This window comes from Pomacea canaliculata, linkage group LG10, assembly GCF_003073045.1.
Source record: "Pomacea canaliculata isolate SZHN2017 linkage group LG10, ASM307304v1, whole genome shotgun sequence".
In the NCBI taxonomy this organism is placed as follows: Eukaryota; Metazoa; Mollusca; class Gastropoda; order Architaenioglossa; family Ampullariidae; genus Pomacea; species Pomacea canaliculata.
Genome location: NC_037599.1, coordinates 12,123,239 through 12,143,458, shown reverse-complemented (window position 1 = coordinate 12,143,458; position 20,220 = coordinate 12,123,239). Strand labels below are relative to the sequence as shown.

At 43.6% G+C, this 20,220-nt stretch overlaps 1 protein-coding gene and 1 non-coding gene across 3 annotated transcripts in view; one reads left to right on the top strand and one right to left on the bottom strand.

Annotated features, from left to right (window-relative positions):
* Positions 1 to 2,337: 2,337 nt before the first annotated feature.
* LOC112574293 overlaps positions 2,338 to 20,220 on the bottom strand; it is a 47,653-nt gene continuing 29,770 nt past the window's right edge. For both annotated transcript variants that reach the window (XM_025255280.1, XM_025255281.1), the window contains exons 6-8: positions 7,397 to 7,483; positions 6,461 to 6,590; positions 2,338 to 3,748 (exon numbers count right to left, since the gene is read on the bottom strand). In XM_025255280.1, the coding sequence (XP_025111065.1) occupies positions 3,667 to 3,748; positions 6,461 to 6,590; positions 7,397 to 7,483 (299 nt within the window). In that variant the 3' untranslated portion in view covers positions 2,338 to 3,666. The remainder of the gene's footprint in view (positions 3,749 to 6,460; positions 6,591 to 7,396; positions 7,484 to 20,220) is intronic.
* Trnag-ucc lies at positions 4,522 to 4,593 on the top strand. Its single transcript has one exon. It is a non-coding gene; the product is annotated as a tRNA-Gly (tRNA).

Here is a 20,220-nt window from a genome sequence, read left to right as displayed (position 1 = left end):
CGGGGCGATTAAGATGCAAGGGAACTGATAAACTTGAAGAGAACCCTCCATGGTCAAGCCTTTTTTGAGATGGTGCCACATCTGTGGAGACGCGCGGTGTGGTCTGGGAGGGAAATCCAACCCCAGTGACGTAGCGACTGAACTGGTGACAAGCGTTTTTCCACAGACCTGCGGTGGGAGCTGATGAAGAAAACTTTGTTAACTCCCCTCTTGTGTTTCAGTGATACTATTACTTTGGCGGCAAGAAAACAAGACTATCTCGGCTCTTGTGTTTTGGTGGGAGTCAATGAAAGAGAACTTGGCTGCCTCGACTCTTGCGCTGTAGTGTGTATGAAGTTACTAGTGGGTGAACAGAATCTTCCTACCCAGCCTTGTGCAAGCTAGCATCCAGAGGTGCTGTAGCTTTATATATAATTTATATTGAATATATATTAAATTAATTTTGTATAAGCCTCCAATCGTGTATTTTCCCCATCTTTTGGGACAACGACTTCTTACCTTGAGCAGCGCAGTCTGGGAATTATCGTGTGCTTGTTCTTCTGTCTGCCTGTGAGCAGATTTCCTCAACCCGATTTTCAGTTCTGCCACCTTCCCGCTCAAATATCACTGTCTTTTGTTCTCGGTTTTTTCATTATCTTTGTCTCTCGGTCACTTGTGTGTCTCTGTCTCTCTGTATGCCTTTGTGTATACCTCGTTCTCTAGTTCTGTCAGTCTCACTCTGTTTCTGTCTTTCACTCATTGTTGCTTTCTCTCGTTCTGTCACTCTCTTTCAGCTCTATCACTGTTTCAGTTACTGTCTTTCTTGAAATTTCTCTCCCTCTCTCTGGGTCTGTCACCGTCTCTTGCTTAATATATCTCTCTTTTAGGTTTGTCATTCTCTCTTTCTCGCTTTGTCACTTTCAAAGTTTCTCGCTTGCTTCCTTTTCCCTGTCCTAACTTATTAGACCGTGTTCTTTGAAAAAAAAAAGATTGCTGTATCGTATGAGAGGGGCTGATAAAGGCTTTCTTTTTATCTTCACAGACTCTTCAGTAGTTGACACCTCAGTCAAGGCGGAAGTATGTCACTAAAAATTTTTTGCCGAATCTCATCGCTCTAACAACGCCAATAATTCAAGAAGAAGAAAACAAAGAATGGTGTTCACAATTCACGTTCTTTTTATTATTCAATTTTATTGTTTAAACTTCAACTTTAAAAAAACAGCAACATTTAAGGAAAAAACATTCACAGAACTTTTATCTTTCTTTTATTCCACCTTTCCTTAAAAATCACAACCTGATCAGCAATAACGTCAAACAGTGTAATCAGCATGTCCACCATTTTGAACCAGCCCCTTGATGTACATTTATGCTGCAGTTTTTGCAGACCGTCTTCAATTACTGCAAGTACGAACGATTCTACAAAGATGTTATCGCTGGAAGAAACCCCAATTGAATTACTCGATTGCCTCGATCCAAGAAAATGTCATCAGCAAGAGAGTATTGACGAAACTAAGCTACAGAGCTGGCCGCCATGCCAGTTATGGCGGAGTCGTATGCAAGCCTTTCGTTCCCAGGTATCACTCTTCTGACTGACTGCGACAATGTTTGTGGGACGAGGCTGTTACTGTGTCAGTGCCTTACTGTCCTAAAGTTCTTGCTTTTGAAAAATGCACAACACGTAACACATTTTCTAAACTGTTTGCGCGCTCACACACACACACAAACGCATGGAATGCAGATATTGTATGCAAAGGCCAGATTGTGATATCTTTTTGTCCATTATTTGATTGTTTGGTTGGGGTTTGATATTTTTCCCCATCTAAAACCTGGCTAGCTTTTTTTAAAAAAAAAAAAAAAAAAAAGAGAGAGAGAGAAAGAGCTTTCTGGAGTATCGACATTGTGTCGTCTGCTACCGATGGAGGTCTCTTGTTTCCTGCAGCAGGACACGAGAAGCGAACAAGTTCTATGAGCTCATCAGTCTCTGCTGTCACCAGTTCCGACATCGTGCGGTCCTCGCAGGAGCACGTTGACTTTAACCAATCGAGTGGCTTCCAGTGATGACATTACATCTGCGGCGGCGGAAGTTTCGCGGCATGTTAGCCGCCGCGTCGCCGCACAAATTAAGGAGTCAAGAGCACGCACACATCCATACCGCAGGCGCATGCACATGTGCGTGCACAGACACAGACACGCACACACGTATGCACGCACACGCGCGAACATATAATCAAACATACACATTAAATTGTTTAAATTTCTACCACTACCGTGCCTCTATGCTACAAACTAAAACACACACACACACATAATCACAAAAAGAACATACACGCACACATGCGTCAATACCTTTTCTCTCTCTCTATCTCGCACACACACACACACGCTCCTCCGCGCATGCACGCATTTTCTTCAAATTGTTTCAATTTCTACGACTACAGTGCAGCTATGGTAGAAAAAAGCCTTTCTCCTCAGGGTTGACTACTTTTTTTTACGGCCGGAAATCCATTTCCGCTGATAACCTGCATAACCCTACGGACACAAAAAAGAAAGTGAAAATAATGCCCTTCAGAAACGTTCGAACCGTCATGCAGAATGGGAAATGATTGTAACACGTCAGGGTCTGCAACTGCTGCTTGCGTCGCGCAACTGAGGACAGCAAAAACCCTTGCAACAACTATCAAATGACATGCGACTGTTTATCTTTCTTTTTCTCTCTCAGCTACGCGATAGAGATCTGTTTTCTCTATCTATCTCGCTATCCGACTTTCTCTTTTCTCACACACATACACACATGGGTGATTTCAATCTTAAGATGGAGTAAACCATTTTGTCTGTAAAATAATCAGGAAAATAGGATATATAGCGATATACATAAATTATATATAAATCACGGTTGAATGTAACAAGAATGAAAACATTAAATGGCAAGAAGTATTTTCCGTTTTGTCATCTCATTTGCGACAAAGCAAAGATACATCTAAATCAATGTTCCAATTCAATTTTTTTCTTTTTACAGCATCACTTTTTAAATTTTGTCACCCATTTTCTGGCGTAGTGATTGAAAATGTATACCATTCTAATGTGTCTTACGAGGACAGATTCCTTTTGTTCTGTCGACAGTGTGCGGAAATTAATGTGTTATAAACTTTCGTAACATCTCTACATGGTTCAGTGTCTCAAATGAGATCCATTTCCGCAGGATTTCGATCTCAATCACTTGTCCTTTTTGGTAAGAGGGACGTCGCATGGACGAGCCTACGCTTGTGCAGTTTGTTAATGAACGTACCTCCGGCACTTGACAATGTGACAGATTTGACACATATAACAAATAGATAACACACACACACACACACACACACACACACACACACACACACACACACACACACACACACACACACACACACACACACACACACACACACACACACACACACACACAAACGGCACTGTTATGCACAAATTCGATAGAAATAAACATGTTCGAGCGAGAAGAAAAAAATAACACAGGAAGGGGATGAGACTTTTACAAATATTCATTTGGGGTGGATAGCAGACTCGCTCATGGGCATCCATGGAATGACTCCCGCAGATTATGAAAAATAAAACAAAACAAAAACAAAACCCACCGTTATGAAATACACAAATACACGAATGAATGTGGGAGATAGTGGGCAACTGGATGGGTCACGTGAGATAAACAAGAACCTCGCAGATAATGAGGCTTTCTGGCTTCTTGGGGGCCGTGCGCATCACGATACCAAGGTATCTGAAAAAAGAGAAGCAGCTCTGTACAAGAAAGATTTTAATTATTTTATTGCCAATATTACATACAGCTGATTCGCCTACCCGAGAGAGAAAGAGAAACAACTGTACAATATTCCGACCTTTCCAGACTATTCTGGGTTTTACACTGTTAACCATGGTGGACACATAGAAACATATATACGCAATTATAAAAGATCGAGACAAGATTACAAGTGCCTGTCTGCCGTTTAAAGACAGATTGTTTGTCTCTGTTTAGACAGTAGACATTATTATATGTCTCAGTTTACATGATCAGTTGATCGGTCCATTACAATGAGTTTAGTAAGACTCACTTAAAAATCGTCTGCTTGTCTATTAGCATACATTAGTATGATCGAGAGCGAGATTATGCATCAGATAAGAAAATGGAAATAAGCAGACGACGAAGAAGAAAAATCTCCAGTTAGCAATTCTAATCCGTTTTCATTGAATTTTCCTACAAAATAAAGGTCTAAATACGTCGTGTGCTCTGTTATTTTGGAACGGAAATGCAAGTATGATCGATCAGAGTACGATCGAGTAACCTATGCAAGTGAAAGTAAGGTAAAAGTCCAGACATTGCCAAAGCAATAATTATTACAACAAAAACGAAAATAATATTCCGTCTCGTTGTCTAACTCTTTCAAATTAATGTTTTGTTTTTATTTATGTATACACAAAATCAACATACAAGCGGCGAAAGAAAGCGTGACAGTATTTCTATCTATATATAATTTCATTTACTCTCTAACAAGTGCGTCGGTGGTGTAACGGTCAGCATGGCTGCCTTCCAAGCAGTCGACCCGGGTTCGACTCCCGGCCAACGCATAGTTTTTTTTTTTTTCTTTTTAGGTTTTCTTTAATCAAAAGAAATTTTCTCTTTTATTTATTCATCATCTGTGACTTTTAGTCAAACATCTTTATTCTGGATGAAGATAATGAAGTAAACAATATCGTTTTTTTAACTCTCCTAAAAATAAAAATTAAAACTTGATCTAATTAGCATAGGGAACGAGTTAGCTTGTTTTACAAAGACTAATAAGTATTTATTTTTTTATGACGATCTTGTGTAGTGCGGCAAAGATGAAGTATATTTTCAGTTTCAGTTTCAGTTTCGAACACGACTAATAGATACAGGTAATCAAATGCGTACTCCCGTGTCTAATTACCATATTACCGTTGCTACAATGGCAAGCTGAAAGTTTGTTTCCTTCTTACAGACAATACTTCTAAGCCTAGCAGTGAGCAAATCGTACGAAGTGACTGTGGTATATCGACCAGCATAGCTGCCCTCCACACAGTCGACCCAGGTTCGACTTCCGGCAAACGTACTTCTGTGCCTGCGAGACCCTCGAAAACTGAAAGCTTTCTTCGTAAAGCCTCTAAGGTCTTGATGTTGCCCCAAAGTCCCAAAGCACTGGCAAAAAAATTTTGACATAACCGACGTTCCAATACCACGTGGGTTTGCTTCAAAACACTGGCTTACATTGACTTTCATATAAAATGTCGCCAACGTTGATCAACGATTTTGAGAACTTTCCGATTTCATTTACTTACTCATTCCGATGTTGTTGAGTAAAAGGATTTTCAATCAGTGGCTGATCTGTCACTCAAATAAATCGTTGCAATTTTTATGCAACAATTTTAGATCAACTTACATAAAAAATATATTATACTTTCATTGTAAATCTGTATTTTATGAGTTTCTTGTCTTCTGATATTTCATTAAAAGTATCACAACCCCTTTCCTCCTGTAATGCTCAAAGAAATATAGAAGAGATTTCACAGAGTCTGGGTGGGTAGGAAGTGGAAAGAACGGCATTTTGTGCTTCTCATTTCAGCCTCGTCTTGAACACGTCATCCATTTATTACTACTTCATTGTGCATGCTAACGGAAGGCGGCGCTCGCCAGGTGGCCTTCTCAGTCCGCCCAGTTAATTAGCCAAGCTCCTGGAGCTCTGGCCCTGCGCCGCTTGATAAACTTTATGGAAGCTGACAGGAGCCAGGGCACACAGCAGCAGCGGCCATCTTCTCCACTTTATAGCTTTAATGAAGATTCGAGGGGCGGGTGTCAGTAACATTTCAGCCTTTCTGGAAGCTTGCACCAAACTCTTAATTACAGCGCAGTATGACGTGAGCCGTTAAAAGAGGAGCAAGGAGAGGAAGTTCCAGACCTACCCTGACAGTCAAGAACAGTATTCCTTAGTCCTTTTCCTTTCTCCCCTCCCCTTCCACCTCGTATTTCCTCTCTATTCGTTATTTTCCAGTTTCTCATTCTTTCTCTCGCAACGCCATTATTCTCTCTGTTGGTGTACCAAGATACTTATACCGCAGTTTGGAACTTGAGATGATTAAAGTAATAACTACCTTGCCCACAAAAAAAAAGAAATTAACACAAATTATAGCATATAATGTAGGCATTATAACACACTGTTATTATTTGGGAAAGGGAAACCGATATTTTGTATTTTATTTTTTTAAGTCAGCAGAAGTCGTATCATGGCCAAGCAATAATATCCCGGACCCTTGGACTTCTGAACCCTGCTCACGTGATCGTCAGAGAATTGGTGACAACGTTTAACCCTTGCGTCATCTGAACGCTCGGATGAAGCAAAACAAAATGGAAGGCCAGTCACGTGATTCATTGCCCTCGCTTACCCAGCACTGCGGTGTTTCGGCGAACAGCAAAACCTACCTGCCGCTGAGCTTCGTGTCGCAGACGACTCTGACGTCCAGCGAAGCCGCGCTGCCATGGAAACGCGTGCATAACGTATTGTCCGTGACGTTCTCGAAGTTTCCCAAGTGTACGTCGAAGTCGTGCAGCCCTGCGGCAGACAAGACACAAGCAGACGTCAGACACCCCAAATGCGATGTTTCTCCTCCACCCCTCCAGTTTGCCACCCACTGCCTCGTTGGAGCAATGCACTCGTTCTGGACCTGTGACCACGGGATGATTGAACGATCCTACACTAGATGGCGTTTGTGGGGAGTAGGGGGGGGGGTCATAACCTCGCGGTCTATTCTCTTGACATTCCTCGGGTTTTGTCTTATTTTTGAGCTGCAGAATGCTCACAGAGAGTCTAGAAGGAGAGAGGAGAGACTTTGACACCTTTAATGTCACTAGTTTCGATATTATGACACAGGCTTCGGTTTAATGGTTAAGAAAAAACACCGTATCACACATGCCAAAAAATAATTTATATTTTCATTACTTGGAATCCGAGACTTATACCTACAACCATCAGGCATCAGAGATTGACATGATCATCGTAGGCCTAACAATAAAGTGAAACTCGGTTATGTCGGTTTTTGTGTGTGAGTGTGGACAGCTTGTTTGTACCGCTGCACCTGAGTCAAGCAATTTCTTGTCAACATTAAGACCCATTCAGCCAATGCACTTCTATGTCATATGGAAATTGGATGCAATAAATATTTTTCTTGCTGCATTTATCGCTGAGAGGAACCATTGTTGTTTTTAGAGAGGGAGCAGATGGAGAATTCATGGAGATGAAATAGTCACGGCCAGAGATTATACAAAATGGTATCCGTTATCGACAGCTAAATCTTCAGTTGTCATTGTATTCAGGGCTATGGTTCTATCAAACTGATTGGAGGGATCTCCGACACTCACGGTTTGCGTCACTTCCGTAAAGCCTCACGCTCCACAGGTGTTCAATCTGCCCCAGGTCCACGTACCAGAAAGGGTTTTCTTCGAGATCTGAAACACGAAAAACAAGATTAGTTTTTTTTTCTAAATTTGCTAGTTTCGTATTTCCATTATCGTTGTTATTGATGGTGGGGTTTGTTGTAATTGGTTTTGTTTAGTACTTCGTTGTCTGACAAATTTATCCTTTTAAAGTAGTCGCTGCGCGACACGATTTCTGTCAAGACATAGGATGCACCTTGTGGCATTTTTTAAGTTCCTGAAAGAAGACTTATTTTCTGAATTCTCAAGAAAAACGTAGAGTTAACAAACTATTATGTTGATTACAACCACATCCATAACTGCGCACCGGCTACCTCCTGTGCTTATCTCCCCTCGCCAACTACAGCCTTACGCTTCAGTACACAGGAGATCGTGCGCCGCGTCCCATCTATAGCACTCGAATCATTTGAAATTTAATTCCAGGCCTCATCACCACGGATCAATACGCTGTGAGATCTGCTCGGACAGACGGGTGCCTTTAGAATGCTTTTAACGACGCGCTCTATACAAGAAGTTCGTTATGAGCCTCTGTGCCCCCGGTCCGTCAGAACGATGTTCACGTGTGACCGCTCTCGCAGTGCGCACTGCCGAGCCGTCGAGCAAACACTAGGAGCAAACAGTCTACCGTTTCCTGAACAGTCTTCTGATACGCGTCATTATCCAGGCGTGAATCGCCTGATTTACAGGAGACCAGCTAATGCCGGCAGATTACGCTCTGTTGTCATCTATTGAATCAAAAGAATCTTTCTTCTTCATTTTCGTATTGGTTCTTTTTTTTCCAAAGTGTTTTTTTTTCTTGTATATTTTTTTCTAGCGTTCTACTCAGCGTTACCCGGGTGACGTCCCTTGGCTGACAGACTGTCAGCGCTCAGTGCGCTCGCGGACCAGATCAAATAGCATCTCTTCACTTTATAAGGATTAAAGCTTAGTGGATAGAGCACTTAAGTCACAGTCACGTGCTTAACCAGCTTCGTTCCCGTGTTGCCCAGCATACCGTCCTTAGCTGACCTATCCGTTAAATAGATACTGACCTGATAGGTGGAGAAGTAAAGGCAGAAAGGATAAGAAAATTGGCATCACCTTCTTGTGTCTGAGATTAAGATCGGTCTATAACATTTCATTCACCCTCACAAAGCTGAGTCCCAGATTAAGTGCCGTCTTTAACATCTCACTCATCAACAACCGAAATGTCACAGGAATATCATTACAATTGTGTTTTTTAAAAGTTTTGTTTTTTTCCTATCCTAAACATCTTCCATCCCTTTTAACCTCATCTGTGCATATACTCGTAAGTTTAAAAGACAATTTTGACAGTTTTATTCAATATAGATATTCGTACCAGAACAAACATCAAAATAAGCTTCTAAAACATAAAAAAATATAGCTAAATATATTTTTGACAAATGCAAACAGACAAAGTGAGGTGTGGGCGGGGAACATCGAAGACTACATCCCCATCGTTTTTAAGCACGAAAGTCAGACCACCAGCAATTCTCGCTCGATTTCTTTGTACCCAGACAGTTTTTTCCTCCGCTTATATCTGAATTGATGGAGACACGCAAGGTCTGCGTCACAATATAGTTGTCTACAACTCAGACCTTGTCTGTTTGTCCAGAGATCTTACGTCCAACAACTCTCATATTTCTTGACACGCAGGCCATATGCACGTGACAGAAAGGGCAGCCGGAGCCAAAGTCATTCTTCGATCAGTTGCCGTTGCGAGGCTAACGAAAACAAAGTGCCAGGCATCCTTCACGAAGGGAGCTTCTTCACCAGCGATAATGGCACAATCAGCGGTCAGCATGAGAACTGTCAGGGCTTGGGGCAAGCTACCTTCATCATGTGGAGGATATGAATTGCTCTTATTAAGCACTTCATGGTTTGGGAGTTTTCAAAATCATAATTTTTGAAAAAAATTTTAATTAATCCCCCATTCGTCATTTCTTGCCTTTTCTTTCTTTCTCTTCTTTTACCCCCTCGTTCATTCAATTCAGAATTTAATTTTCCTTCTCTTTCTTTTTATTTGTTTTTCTTTTCATTAGTGCATATCATCTTTCTCAGGTTTTTTTAAAAAAAATTTTTAAACAAAAATTGATTCACATTCCTTAAATATAGCCACACTTCTTCCGTCGTCAGCTGAGGATATAGAGAAGCAAAATGCCGTTATCTCTTCATTCGCCCATCACTCTTGGCACAAATTTCAAGGATTCCAGCCAATGAAGTTTTTCCTTTGACAGCTCTTCAAACGTGAGTGATTCATTTGTCCTGACAGAGAAATTCTGAATTCGTGTGGTTAGTGCGTTCGAGGGAAATGCAGCAGGTTCGAAATTCACTTGGACCAGCGACTGGAAAGCGTTTTGTGACTTCTTTCCTCGCAGGCGCTATAATTTTAGACTGGTGTGGCTTAGTGTCTGTAACATTACCCCTTGCCGATCTCTAAGTTTGACTTCGTGGCAAACTGTTAAGTTTGTAAGTCGTTTGACATTACCACAAAGTTTTTGAATTATCTGCCTATCCTGAAAACAAGTTTGAAGATGCCACGGCATGAAACTTTGTCACATGTCGGACGCACTTGGCAGCGACCTGCTCGCCACCAATATTTTATCCCCGGGTTCAAATAAAAGTGCACATTTTAAACGTTAATGACTTTTTCGACTCAGCCGTCGACGAAACGTGATCCCTGAACTACAGCAGCGATGATGCCTCCCAGACACACGCAGACCTTCCTACGACTTCCGTTGCAAACCTTTTAACGGAAACATCCATCACTGATCAGGACGATCTAAAAGCGCTGAAATTATTCTGTTGCCCCAGCAAATCTCTCTCTCTCCTGCTCGCTCGCACTTTCAAACTCTAGGCTAGCATTCACAACGTCACATCCGGTATTCACAAGGCTGGGCAGGCCTGAGCGAGGGCGCATGGGTTCGGCGCTTGCCGCCATTACATCTGCGCACGCGCAATCCGACGAGAATCGATGTCTCCGGTCCCGCGAGAATCTCGTCAGCAATCGCCCTCCATCGCAAGCACCTTTGCGCATGCGGTCTGGCAGCTTGTCTTTCCGCTTGACAAGGCTCGCGACAACTTAACGGAAATTAAAAAGAAATTACGGTGAGCTATCCTTAAAAAAAAAGATGAATGATAAGAATTTGTCGAAATAATTATTTTTTAATACAGTATCTCGGTTGATATTTTCACATTCCTCAAAATATGGGTTAGGGTGTTAACCCTTTTTTTTTTTTTTTTTTTTTTTTTTTTTGGCACTACGTTGCGCGTGAAGTAGGAGATCGAACAGTTGGGGCATGATTCCGCAAATGACCCCAGCTGAAAATGTGATCCCCGTAGGGTGGTAAGAAGAGAATGCGTACTTGGTGGCGGAATAAACAGGATGAACGGGCTTTTCTGTCCTCCATGCGGCGCCCATTACTAGAGACGCGACGGCCTCGGCGGAGTGGGCCGGGGTCAAGTTGCAGGCGGCGTATCGGTCATCTCTGGAAGCCAGGAGCCAAAGACTACAGAGACTTGTCTGGTTAGCTAAAGCCGGCTCAGGTTGTTATAGCCGCGGCTGGTGTTTGGAGTATTTCGGTACGTCGGCGCTCGGGAGGGTCGTTTGCACGACTGGGTATACCTAAGTGCGCCTGCTTGCATATTCATGCGCGCAAACAGGATTGCATATCTGCACAAACGCAAACACTCGCGAGTGCACAAATACACACATGGGAGGGACAAAAATTAAGAGAAACATTCCCTTTATAAATCATTTTAAGCGATTAGATACACGGAAAAAGGAGGGAAGAATGAATTCGAGAGAGAAACAAGGCTGTAAGAAATAGAAAGGCAGACATACGATAAAACCGCCTTGCTTCTCGTAACATGACCTAGTGAATCCTACTCAGAGGTGACTGCCAGGAAGAAAACCCAAGAATGACAAATTTTGCTAAAAGGCTTTCTAAGCCAGCTGCATGTTAGCCAAGTTCTCCTTGAGGTTGCTGTAATAGGCAAAGTTCTGTTTTTCACCAAGTTGGTTGAGACTACCCGGTGACAAAACATTCCGAGTAGGTGGAGGCTAATGTGTTACAGTACACCCTGGTTCCTCCTTGCTGTACTCGTCACATGAGGATCCTTCCGGCGGTGCCAGCATGAGAAACTAATTGTTCATTACAAGCTGTGGCTGAATAAGAAGACCTTCATTACAAGATGTCTGGATGAAGTATTTTCAGTTCAAGATGAGACACGAAGGTCCTTCATTACAAGCTGTTACGAAATAATGCCATTCATGAACAGCTGGCTAAATAAGAAGGTTTTTCATAACCAACTGTTACGGAATAAGAAGACCCTTCATTACAAGCTGTTGCTGAATATGAAGGGACTTCGTGATGTGCTGTGAAAGATAAGAAGCCCTTCGTTACTAGCTTGATGTGTCTGGAGGAGCGGATGGTCAATATAATTATTGCTGTGGGAGCAAACAACATCCTTTAATTTTTGCTGGAGACTTGATGTCAGCCACCTGCCACTAACAATAACTTCCTAAATCAACCATGCATCACGCATCTTTGTCATTTATAATCTTAATAAAGCATGTTATTTTTTGTAACAGGTCAATCTCGTTTTGATTAGAGAGGTCCATAAAAGTTTACAAAAGATATCAACGTCACTTAACGCCCAGCTCTCTTTTTACTTAATGATAGGTTTTCCAGCATTTAATAAAGCATGTCTCAACGCATTTTTACATCCTTTTATCTTCGTTTAAAATGTCCATTAGTGTTAAAAGCTGCCAATCGTATGAATAAAGCAGTGCGTGCGTGTGTGTGTGTGAAGGAGTGGTGAAATTCCTACAAAGTCTGATCCCCAGCAGATTTGGCAGAAATATTCGATTACGAGTAATCTATAGGCTAATGCTTGTTTGTTTGGTGTTTGTGTGTCGGTAATGTTTATTGTTCACGTTTATTTACTCCATTCTGCTACCGGCCTTTCTAAGATGGAAACTCCTACGCAGAAGAAATTGCATCGTGTCTTTACGATGCAGAACAAATGAAGAGAAGGTCGTAATTTGAGGGCGAGAGAGAGAGAATGAGTGCATTTAAATACGGTACTGATCAGAGAGAGAGAATGAGTGGATGTATTTAAATACGGTACTGATCAGAGAGAGAGAATGAGTGGATGTATTTAAATACGGTACTGATCAGAGAGAGACAGAAAGGAAGGCGGGGTTAAGAGAGGGAGCTAGTGATTCCCTAAGACTTCGGTAGAAACATCTCGCTCCCGTTGCCGAACAAAAGCGGTCGAGTTGGGTAAAGGACATCAAGAGAATGTGTTTCACGATTTCGTAACACGGAAATGAGCCTGTATAAGTGTTAATAAACTCGAATAAAGCGATAGTTTGAAAGTTTTCAACAACATCGTATATAAAACAGCAGCAGAAATCCCCCCGCCAGAAGCCTGGTATCCCATTAAAGATATTTATAAGATTTTTCACAGATTCCCTTACATTACTCGGGACCTTCGTCTCACTATCTATAAAAGTAAATACAGCCAAATAATCCATTGAGAAGCTATGTCGTGATCACTCAGACCATTCAATAAAACCAGCCGTAAATATAGAAACTGTAAAAACATTGGGTGTGAAATTTGCTGCTCAAATACTTATTTAGCAGTTCAGATAAAGAAGAAAAAAAAAATAATACTCCTATCGCTTTTTTTAATCTTCCCCGATCTGTATGCAACATAGGTTTGTGCAGGAAAATGCGTTTACTTTTTTTTTTTTAAAAAAACCATTATCTCGAGTGCCCTTTACTCGGCATATCCATTAAATACGCTCGATTTGTTCTCGACTTGATGACAGTAGATAGAAGCTTATAGAATCTCGTGCCGAGCGTTGTTTACAAGTCTTGAAATTTTGATCGATGAGCGACAAGACACGAACACTCAGTGGGAATCGCGATCTGTCTGGTCGTCGCGGGCTGGGTCTCGTGGGATCGATGCCATCCTACGGAGTTCTCAAATCAAAGACAAAGAAACTCGACAGAAAAAAAGGGAGATCAAAAGTTTGGACGGTAACGAGGGCAAGCGGGTGTCCTTTCGCTTGCTTCAAACACGCTTACTTCTCCTGATTTTATGAAGTTTCGCAGCAAGGAATTTTTTTTCTCTCCTTTTTGCGGGGGTTCTGGGTAGGGAAGAAGACTTGCCCGCCAGTCCAGGCTGACAAAAACAGATGCGTTTTTCTTTCAATGTGTAAACTTAGCTCCAAGAACGCAGAGCTCATATTCTTCTGAGACTCCTTGTGTACTTAAGCCAAACTGTTTTCTTCTCCTTCCCTATTGGAACTTTGACATTTATTCATCATTCAGCACGCAGACACTCATTTTAACTTTTCTCTCCGCTGATACAGTTTCTGAAAGCTTTTCGTACGGGAAATTGTCCAGCGTGTCCTTAAAGGCTTAGTACTAGTGAGATGTAGGTTTGTCTGGTGATTGGGCAAAGCTCAGTGCAAGATGCTCTTTACAAAACTCTGGGGAACATCCAGATACAGCTGTACAGTACACAAACGTCACCATACACACAATGAAGTGAACAACACAGACGTCACGTTTGTTCACACATTTCTAATTAAGGGAAGGGGAAGAGCTCTGTCGTCTTTTTGTTTTATCTAACATCCTCCTGGTGTTGGACTTGTGCTTATGTATAATTTTTTGATGGGCCTGCCATCGTGTGTGTAGAGTGTAGTGCCTCTTTGCTTTGATGACTGCAATTCGTCGTAATTCTTTGTCCACCTTCAGCCTTGGCGATCGGCGGCGCGGTTCAGTGAGCTTCATGTCCGTTGGATCGGTGAACTTTTTGTGTGTGCTGGGGTCATTCGTCGTTCAATAGGACTGATGTCGTCTGTTGGATGTGTTCTGTGCAGCTATGTTTGCTATAGAATGCATTCCAGCTTATATGACATGTTTGATCTTTGGCCTGCGGACTGTGCTTGTATTGCATGTAGACGCTGACCTTGGCTGGAGGACCGTCATTTAGTTCTGACGTCACTTTATTTTACGTCATTTTGTCATGTGTCATTTTCTCTCCTTTATGAGAGTGTCCGGGGTGTCTATGTAGAGGAAGCACCTTTGACTTTCCGGCAGCAGTGTCCCTTGGGACAGACGGGAGCACTGGTCCTCACATGGCAATCAACTCTCACAGCTGGCTCCAGGTCCTTAACCTGGCTACACCCCGGTAACCGCTTCTGCTGGCGGGCCAAACGCTGTGAGGGGCTGACGTGTTATTATGCACGTCAATAAAATACTTGGAGAGGAGATGGGCGCCACCAAGTTCGCCAAAGCCCACTGAAAGGACTTATGGTAGCAAAACAGAATAGAAGCAACATGCCGGATCGGTCGAGGCCCGGATCACCAACGACCGCGCACCCCTCTGGTGGTCTCCAGGGAGGGGGCGACAAGTGTGATACTGGAACCAAGTCTACACCCAAGTCTACAATTAAGCTGCCTACACAAGGGACTACTATCGAACATGGAATGTTCGCACACTCTTTCAATGCGGCAAAGTGAAAGAACTCACACACGAGTTACAGCGTTACCGCTGGACATAGTGGGACTTGCAAAAGTCCGATGGACTGGTTTCGGAGTCAACTACAGATGAAGGCCACAAGCTCTGGTTCAGCGGAGACGAAATCAAGCATGAACGTGGTGTCGCTTCATTGTCAGGAAGGAGGTGGCTGGAACTGTCATCAGCTGCACCCCAGTCTCTAGCAGACTTATCTCCATCCGAATCTCTGCTCGACCGCACAACATCACCATTATACAAGTGTACGCCCCAACATCAGAACACGAAGATGAAGAGGTTGAGGAATTCTACGAGGAGCTGGACAACATCATCAAGAAAACTCCGAAGAAAGACATCTTGCTTGTCCTTGGCGACTGGAATGCTACGATCGGCCCTGACGCTTACCAACAATGGCAGGAACAGTCGGCAAGTTTGCCTAGGCAACACCAACGCAAGAGGCCTCCGGCTACTAGAATTCGCTCAGAGTCACCGTCTCACCATTGCCAATACCCTCCACCCGCACAAGAAGTCAAGAACTGTAACGTGGCATTCGCCGGAGGTCTGGTCCATAACCAGATTGACTTCATCTTGCTGCCTCAGCGTTTCAAATCAAGCATCAACAAAGCACAAACGAGGTCCTTTCCTGGCGCTGACATAGGCAGCGACCACAACCTCGTCCTCACTAGCCTCAAGTTGAAACTGAAGTTGAGACGTGACAACAATAAGAGCCCTCGCATTCCGATTCAACCTTGAGAAGCTCAAAGATCCGGACACAGAGAGGATATTCAGGCCCAGGTGGGGGGCAAATTTGCAGCCCTGGCTACTATAGACTGCGACATAGACGCCCTTGCTGGAAGTATCAAAGAGGTGCTACTCTCTACTGCAGACGAAGTGCTGGGAAGCAGAGGAAGCGCAAACAACCCTGGGTGACAGACGACATCCTTGATCTTTGCGACGAAAGGAGAGCCTTGAAGAGAGGGAGAGGTCGAGACCCGACGTCAGCAGACAAGTACAGACTTGTCAACCAGAAGATCAGAACAAGGATGAAGGAGGCAAAAGAAGATTGGATCGAAGACCAGTGTTGCAGCGTGGAAATAGGCATGGCAAGCGGAGACAGCAAGAAGGCATATGAAACACTGAAGGCCCTCACCAAGACTCAGCAGCGACCAGCCACAGTCATCGAAGACAGCGCCGGACAGCTCCTTACGGAAAACGCTGCTGTACTAAGTCGTTGGACTGAATATTGCCAAGACTTGTACAACTACAAGATCGAGCCAGACACCAGCATTCTCCAGCATCACCAGACTGGGACAAGAGAGGCTGAAGACCTGCCAGTCCTCACTGATGAGGTGAGAGAAGCTATGCATAGTCTGAAGGGAGGAAAGTCACCTGGTGTGGACAACGTACCTGCTGAGCTGCTGAAGCATGGAGGAGACGCAACAACCAAGGCCTTCACCACACTGTGTCAAAAGATATGGGAAGAAAAGAAATGGCCAAAAGAATGGGCTCAGTCTATCATCATCCCACTCCCTAAGAAAGGAACCTGAGGCAGTGCCAGAACTACAGAACCATCAGTCTGATAAGTCACCCAAGCAAAGTAATGCTCAGAATCATCCTCAAACCGCTTAAAACCTATTGCAGAGGAACTGCTGGCAGAAGAACAGGCTGGCTTCAGGGCTGGAAGAAGCACGGTAGAACAGATCTTTAACTGCCGTGTTATGATAGAAAAACACCTGGAGCATCAACGTCAACTATACCATAACTTCATCGATTTCAAAAAAGCTTTTGATCGTGTCTGGCACGATGGACTCTGGCAGGTCATGAGATCATTCAACATAGAGGAGGGACTGATCCAGATGGTAGCAGCACTCTACAAGAACGCCTCCAGCGCGGTACTACTCAACAACCAACTAGGCGAGTTCTTCGCGATGACGATCGGGGTCCGTCAAGGGTGCCTACTCTCTCCCATCCTTTTTAACATCTTCCTTGAAAAATCATGCAAGACACCCTCCACAACCACCTTACCTCAATCTCCATTGGTGGCAGACCCCTGTGCAACCTCCGCTTTGCAGATGACATTGACCTCATGGCAGGCAGTAACAACGAACTTCAGGATTTGACGGACAGACTCTCCAGGCGAGCGGGGGCCTATGGCATGGAAATAAGCTCAGAAAAAAGCAAAGTAATGATTATTTCCACCACCGACAGCAGCAGCAACATCGTCATGAACGGCCAGAAACTGGAGGAGGTCAACAGCTTCAAGTATTTGGGTGCCACCCTGACTAGAGATGGTTGCTGTACAGCAGAGATCCGTATCAGGATTGGTATGGCAACATCCGCAATGTCCAGGCTGGATAGGATCTGGCGAAGCAACTCAATCAGCTTCAGTACCAAGCACAGGCTGTACAAGTCCCTCGTAGTGTCAATCCTACTCTACGGCTGCGAGACTTGGACGCTGCTTGCCGCAACGGAAAAGAAGCTCCAGGCCTTTGAGAACAAGTGCTTGAGAAAGCTGCTCCGCATCTCGTACCGCGAACACAAGACCAACGCATACGTACGGAGCACCGTAACCTCCCTCGTGGCCCACATGAGCCCCTTCTGGCAACAGTGAAGCGGCGCAAGCTCGCCTGGTTCGGTCACGTCACCCGCCACAACACCCTGTCCAAGACGATCCTACAAGGAACCCTCGAAGGGAGCCGTCGCCGTGGTCGTCCGAGGAAAAGCTGGGTCACCAACATTAAAGAATGGACCGAACGCGAGATGCCAGACCTGCTCTCATCTGCTCAAGACAGGACCGGGTGGAAAATTCTGTCTGTTGCTGCTGCCGGACGGTCCCCCCTACGCCCGGACCGGGCATGGGACTGACCTGACCTGACCTGAATTAGCATATTGACAGCAACTTTGACTAAATAAACATATTCGTCTACATTCTACAATCCTGTCGTCAGGGTTGCTGAACTCTTTCTGTGAAAGTTGGTGCATTTAGGTCTGTCTGTATGTTTTTGAGTAACAGTATCTTGCATTAAGTTTTAGTTTAGAAACCTTTAGCTTGTAGTCATTATAAAATAAAATAATTGCCTCCCCTACAAGACCTTCAAAAAATGAAAAACAAGAAGAAGACGCCAAGCCTTGGGAATGATAGCTTACTCGTGAATCTTGCATGCATCGGTGTCATACAAGACGGCCTGGCAACATTAATAGATGTCAGGAGAGTGCATGGAGGGCCGTCCGCCCATCCTAGATCTATTCCCTATCGATTTTTCTGCTTCTGCATCTCAGAGACCACTTCTAGAAATCCCTAATTAGCATAAACCATGTTTGTGGTGGTCACAGCAGGTTGCTCCAGACACTGCTCATCGCGACCGATAACCTCGTTGTAAAACACCAAATAATGTGGGCTTTGTCTGCTTCAGGTTTTGTTAGTTTTTTTTATATTTATCACTCTGTCTGTCTTTGTGTATGTATGTCTCCATTCCTCTCAACCCTATTCATTTGCTGTCTGTCTGTCTGTCTGTCTGTCTGTCTGTCTGTCTGTCTGTCTGTCTGTCTGTCTGTCTGTCTGTCTGTCTGTCTGTCTGTCTGCATTCCCCCCTCTCTATTCATTCGGTGTTTGTCTCCATTCCTCTCTTCCACGTACATTGTTTAGCTGTCTGTCTGTCTGTCTGTCTGTCTGTCTGTCTGTCTGTCTGTCTGTCTGTCTGTCTGTCTGTCTGTCTGTCTGTCTGTCTGTCTGTCTTCATTCCTCTCCTTCCTGTTCATTCGGTGTTTGTCTCTATTCCTCTCTTCCACGAACATTCTTTATCTGTCTGTCTGTCTGTCTGTCTGTCTGTCTGTCTGTCTGTCTGTCTGTCTGTCTGTCTTCATTCCTCTCCTCCCTGTTCATTCGCTGTCTCCATTCTTCTCCTCCCTGTTCATTTGCTGACTGTCTGCCTGTCTGTCTCTATTCCTCTCCTCTCTGTTCATTCACTATCTGTCTGTCTCCATTCGTCTTCTCTCTGTTCATTTGTTGTCTGTCTGCCTCCTTTCCTCTCTTCCGCGTACATTCTTTATCTTTCTGCCTTCATTCTTCTCCTCCCTGTTCATTCGCTGTCTATCTGTCTGTCTTTCTGTCCTCTCTGTTCATTCGCTATCTGTCTGTCTCTATTACTCTCCCCTCTGTTTATTCACCGTCTGTCTGTCTCCATTCCTCTCTTCCACGTACATTTTTTTTATCTGTATGTCTGTTTGTTTATCTGCCTGTCTTTCTCCATTCCTCTTCTCCAAGTTCATTCGCTGTCTGTCTGTCTCCATTCCTCTCCTCCACATCCATTCACTCGCTGTTGCAGGTCCGTTCTTGTACATCTTATTTACAACTCTTATCCTCTTCGATTCCTTGCGACTGCAAATGTTGACTTAGTCTTCGTTTGGTTTCCATTGCGTGTTGATGACATGACAGTTGTGGACAGGGCCAGGCCACGCGGCCGTTGAGGATGCATACACCCACATGAATTATGCTGCACAGCCCACAGTTTCTTGCTGTTCACTGCTGACCAACTGTCACGACTACACCAGCGTTCTCATCTTAAAATAAGCCACCATCCTGTCCAAAGATGGACAGAATTCTCGTGCGCACCCAATTAGCCGCACTTTTTATTCACACGTCAGCTTTTTAAAACATCCAGAAGAATGTTGGGTGAAAGGTCAGGTGATCACACCATAGATCTCTAACGGAAAAAAATCTTTCGAAAATTAAAGATCATAAATAAGAGATAGAAAAGTAATTTCCTACTTTTCTTCTTGCAAGAAATAAAGACACCAACTAGGTCGAAATGTCTTTATTTTGAAAGAAAATGTTTTACTTTTACATTGAGGGTAAAATGGCTGAGTAAAATAAGCCAATCAAAACGCGTTTTACAAAATGACACAACAACGAAATTTTACCTATTTATTACATTGTTATTTCAAGGTTTATTTTCAAATTAAAGGATTTTAATTTTTGTGCTTGCTTTCATTAGAGCACTACTTTGTGTGGCGTAGTCATCTGTGTACCATCAGAACCATGAGAACACTGCAAGCGCACAGACACTAACATTTTTAAACTCCGCGGTTCGTATCTGCTAGCGAATCAAATAAAGCGCACTACATACTTCTCAACACTTCTACATACTTCTACATAGAGGTGAAACTAAGTCGTGACATATTCCATGTGCGCGCATGTGTGTGTATTTGAGTCC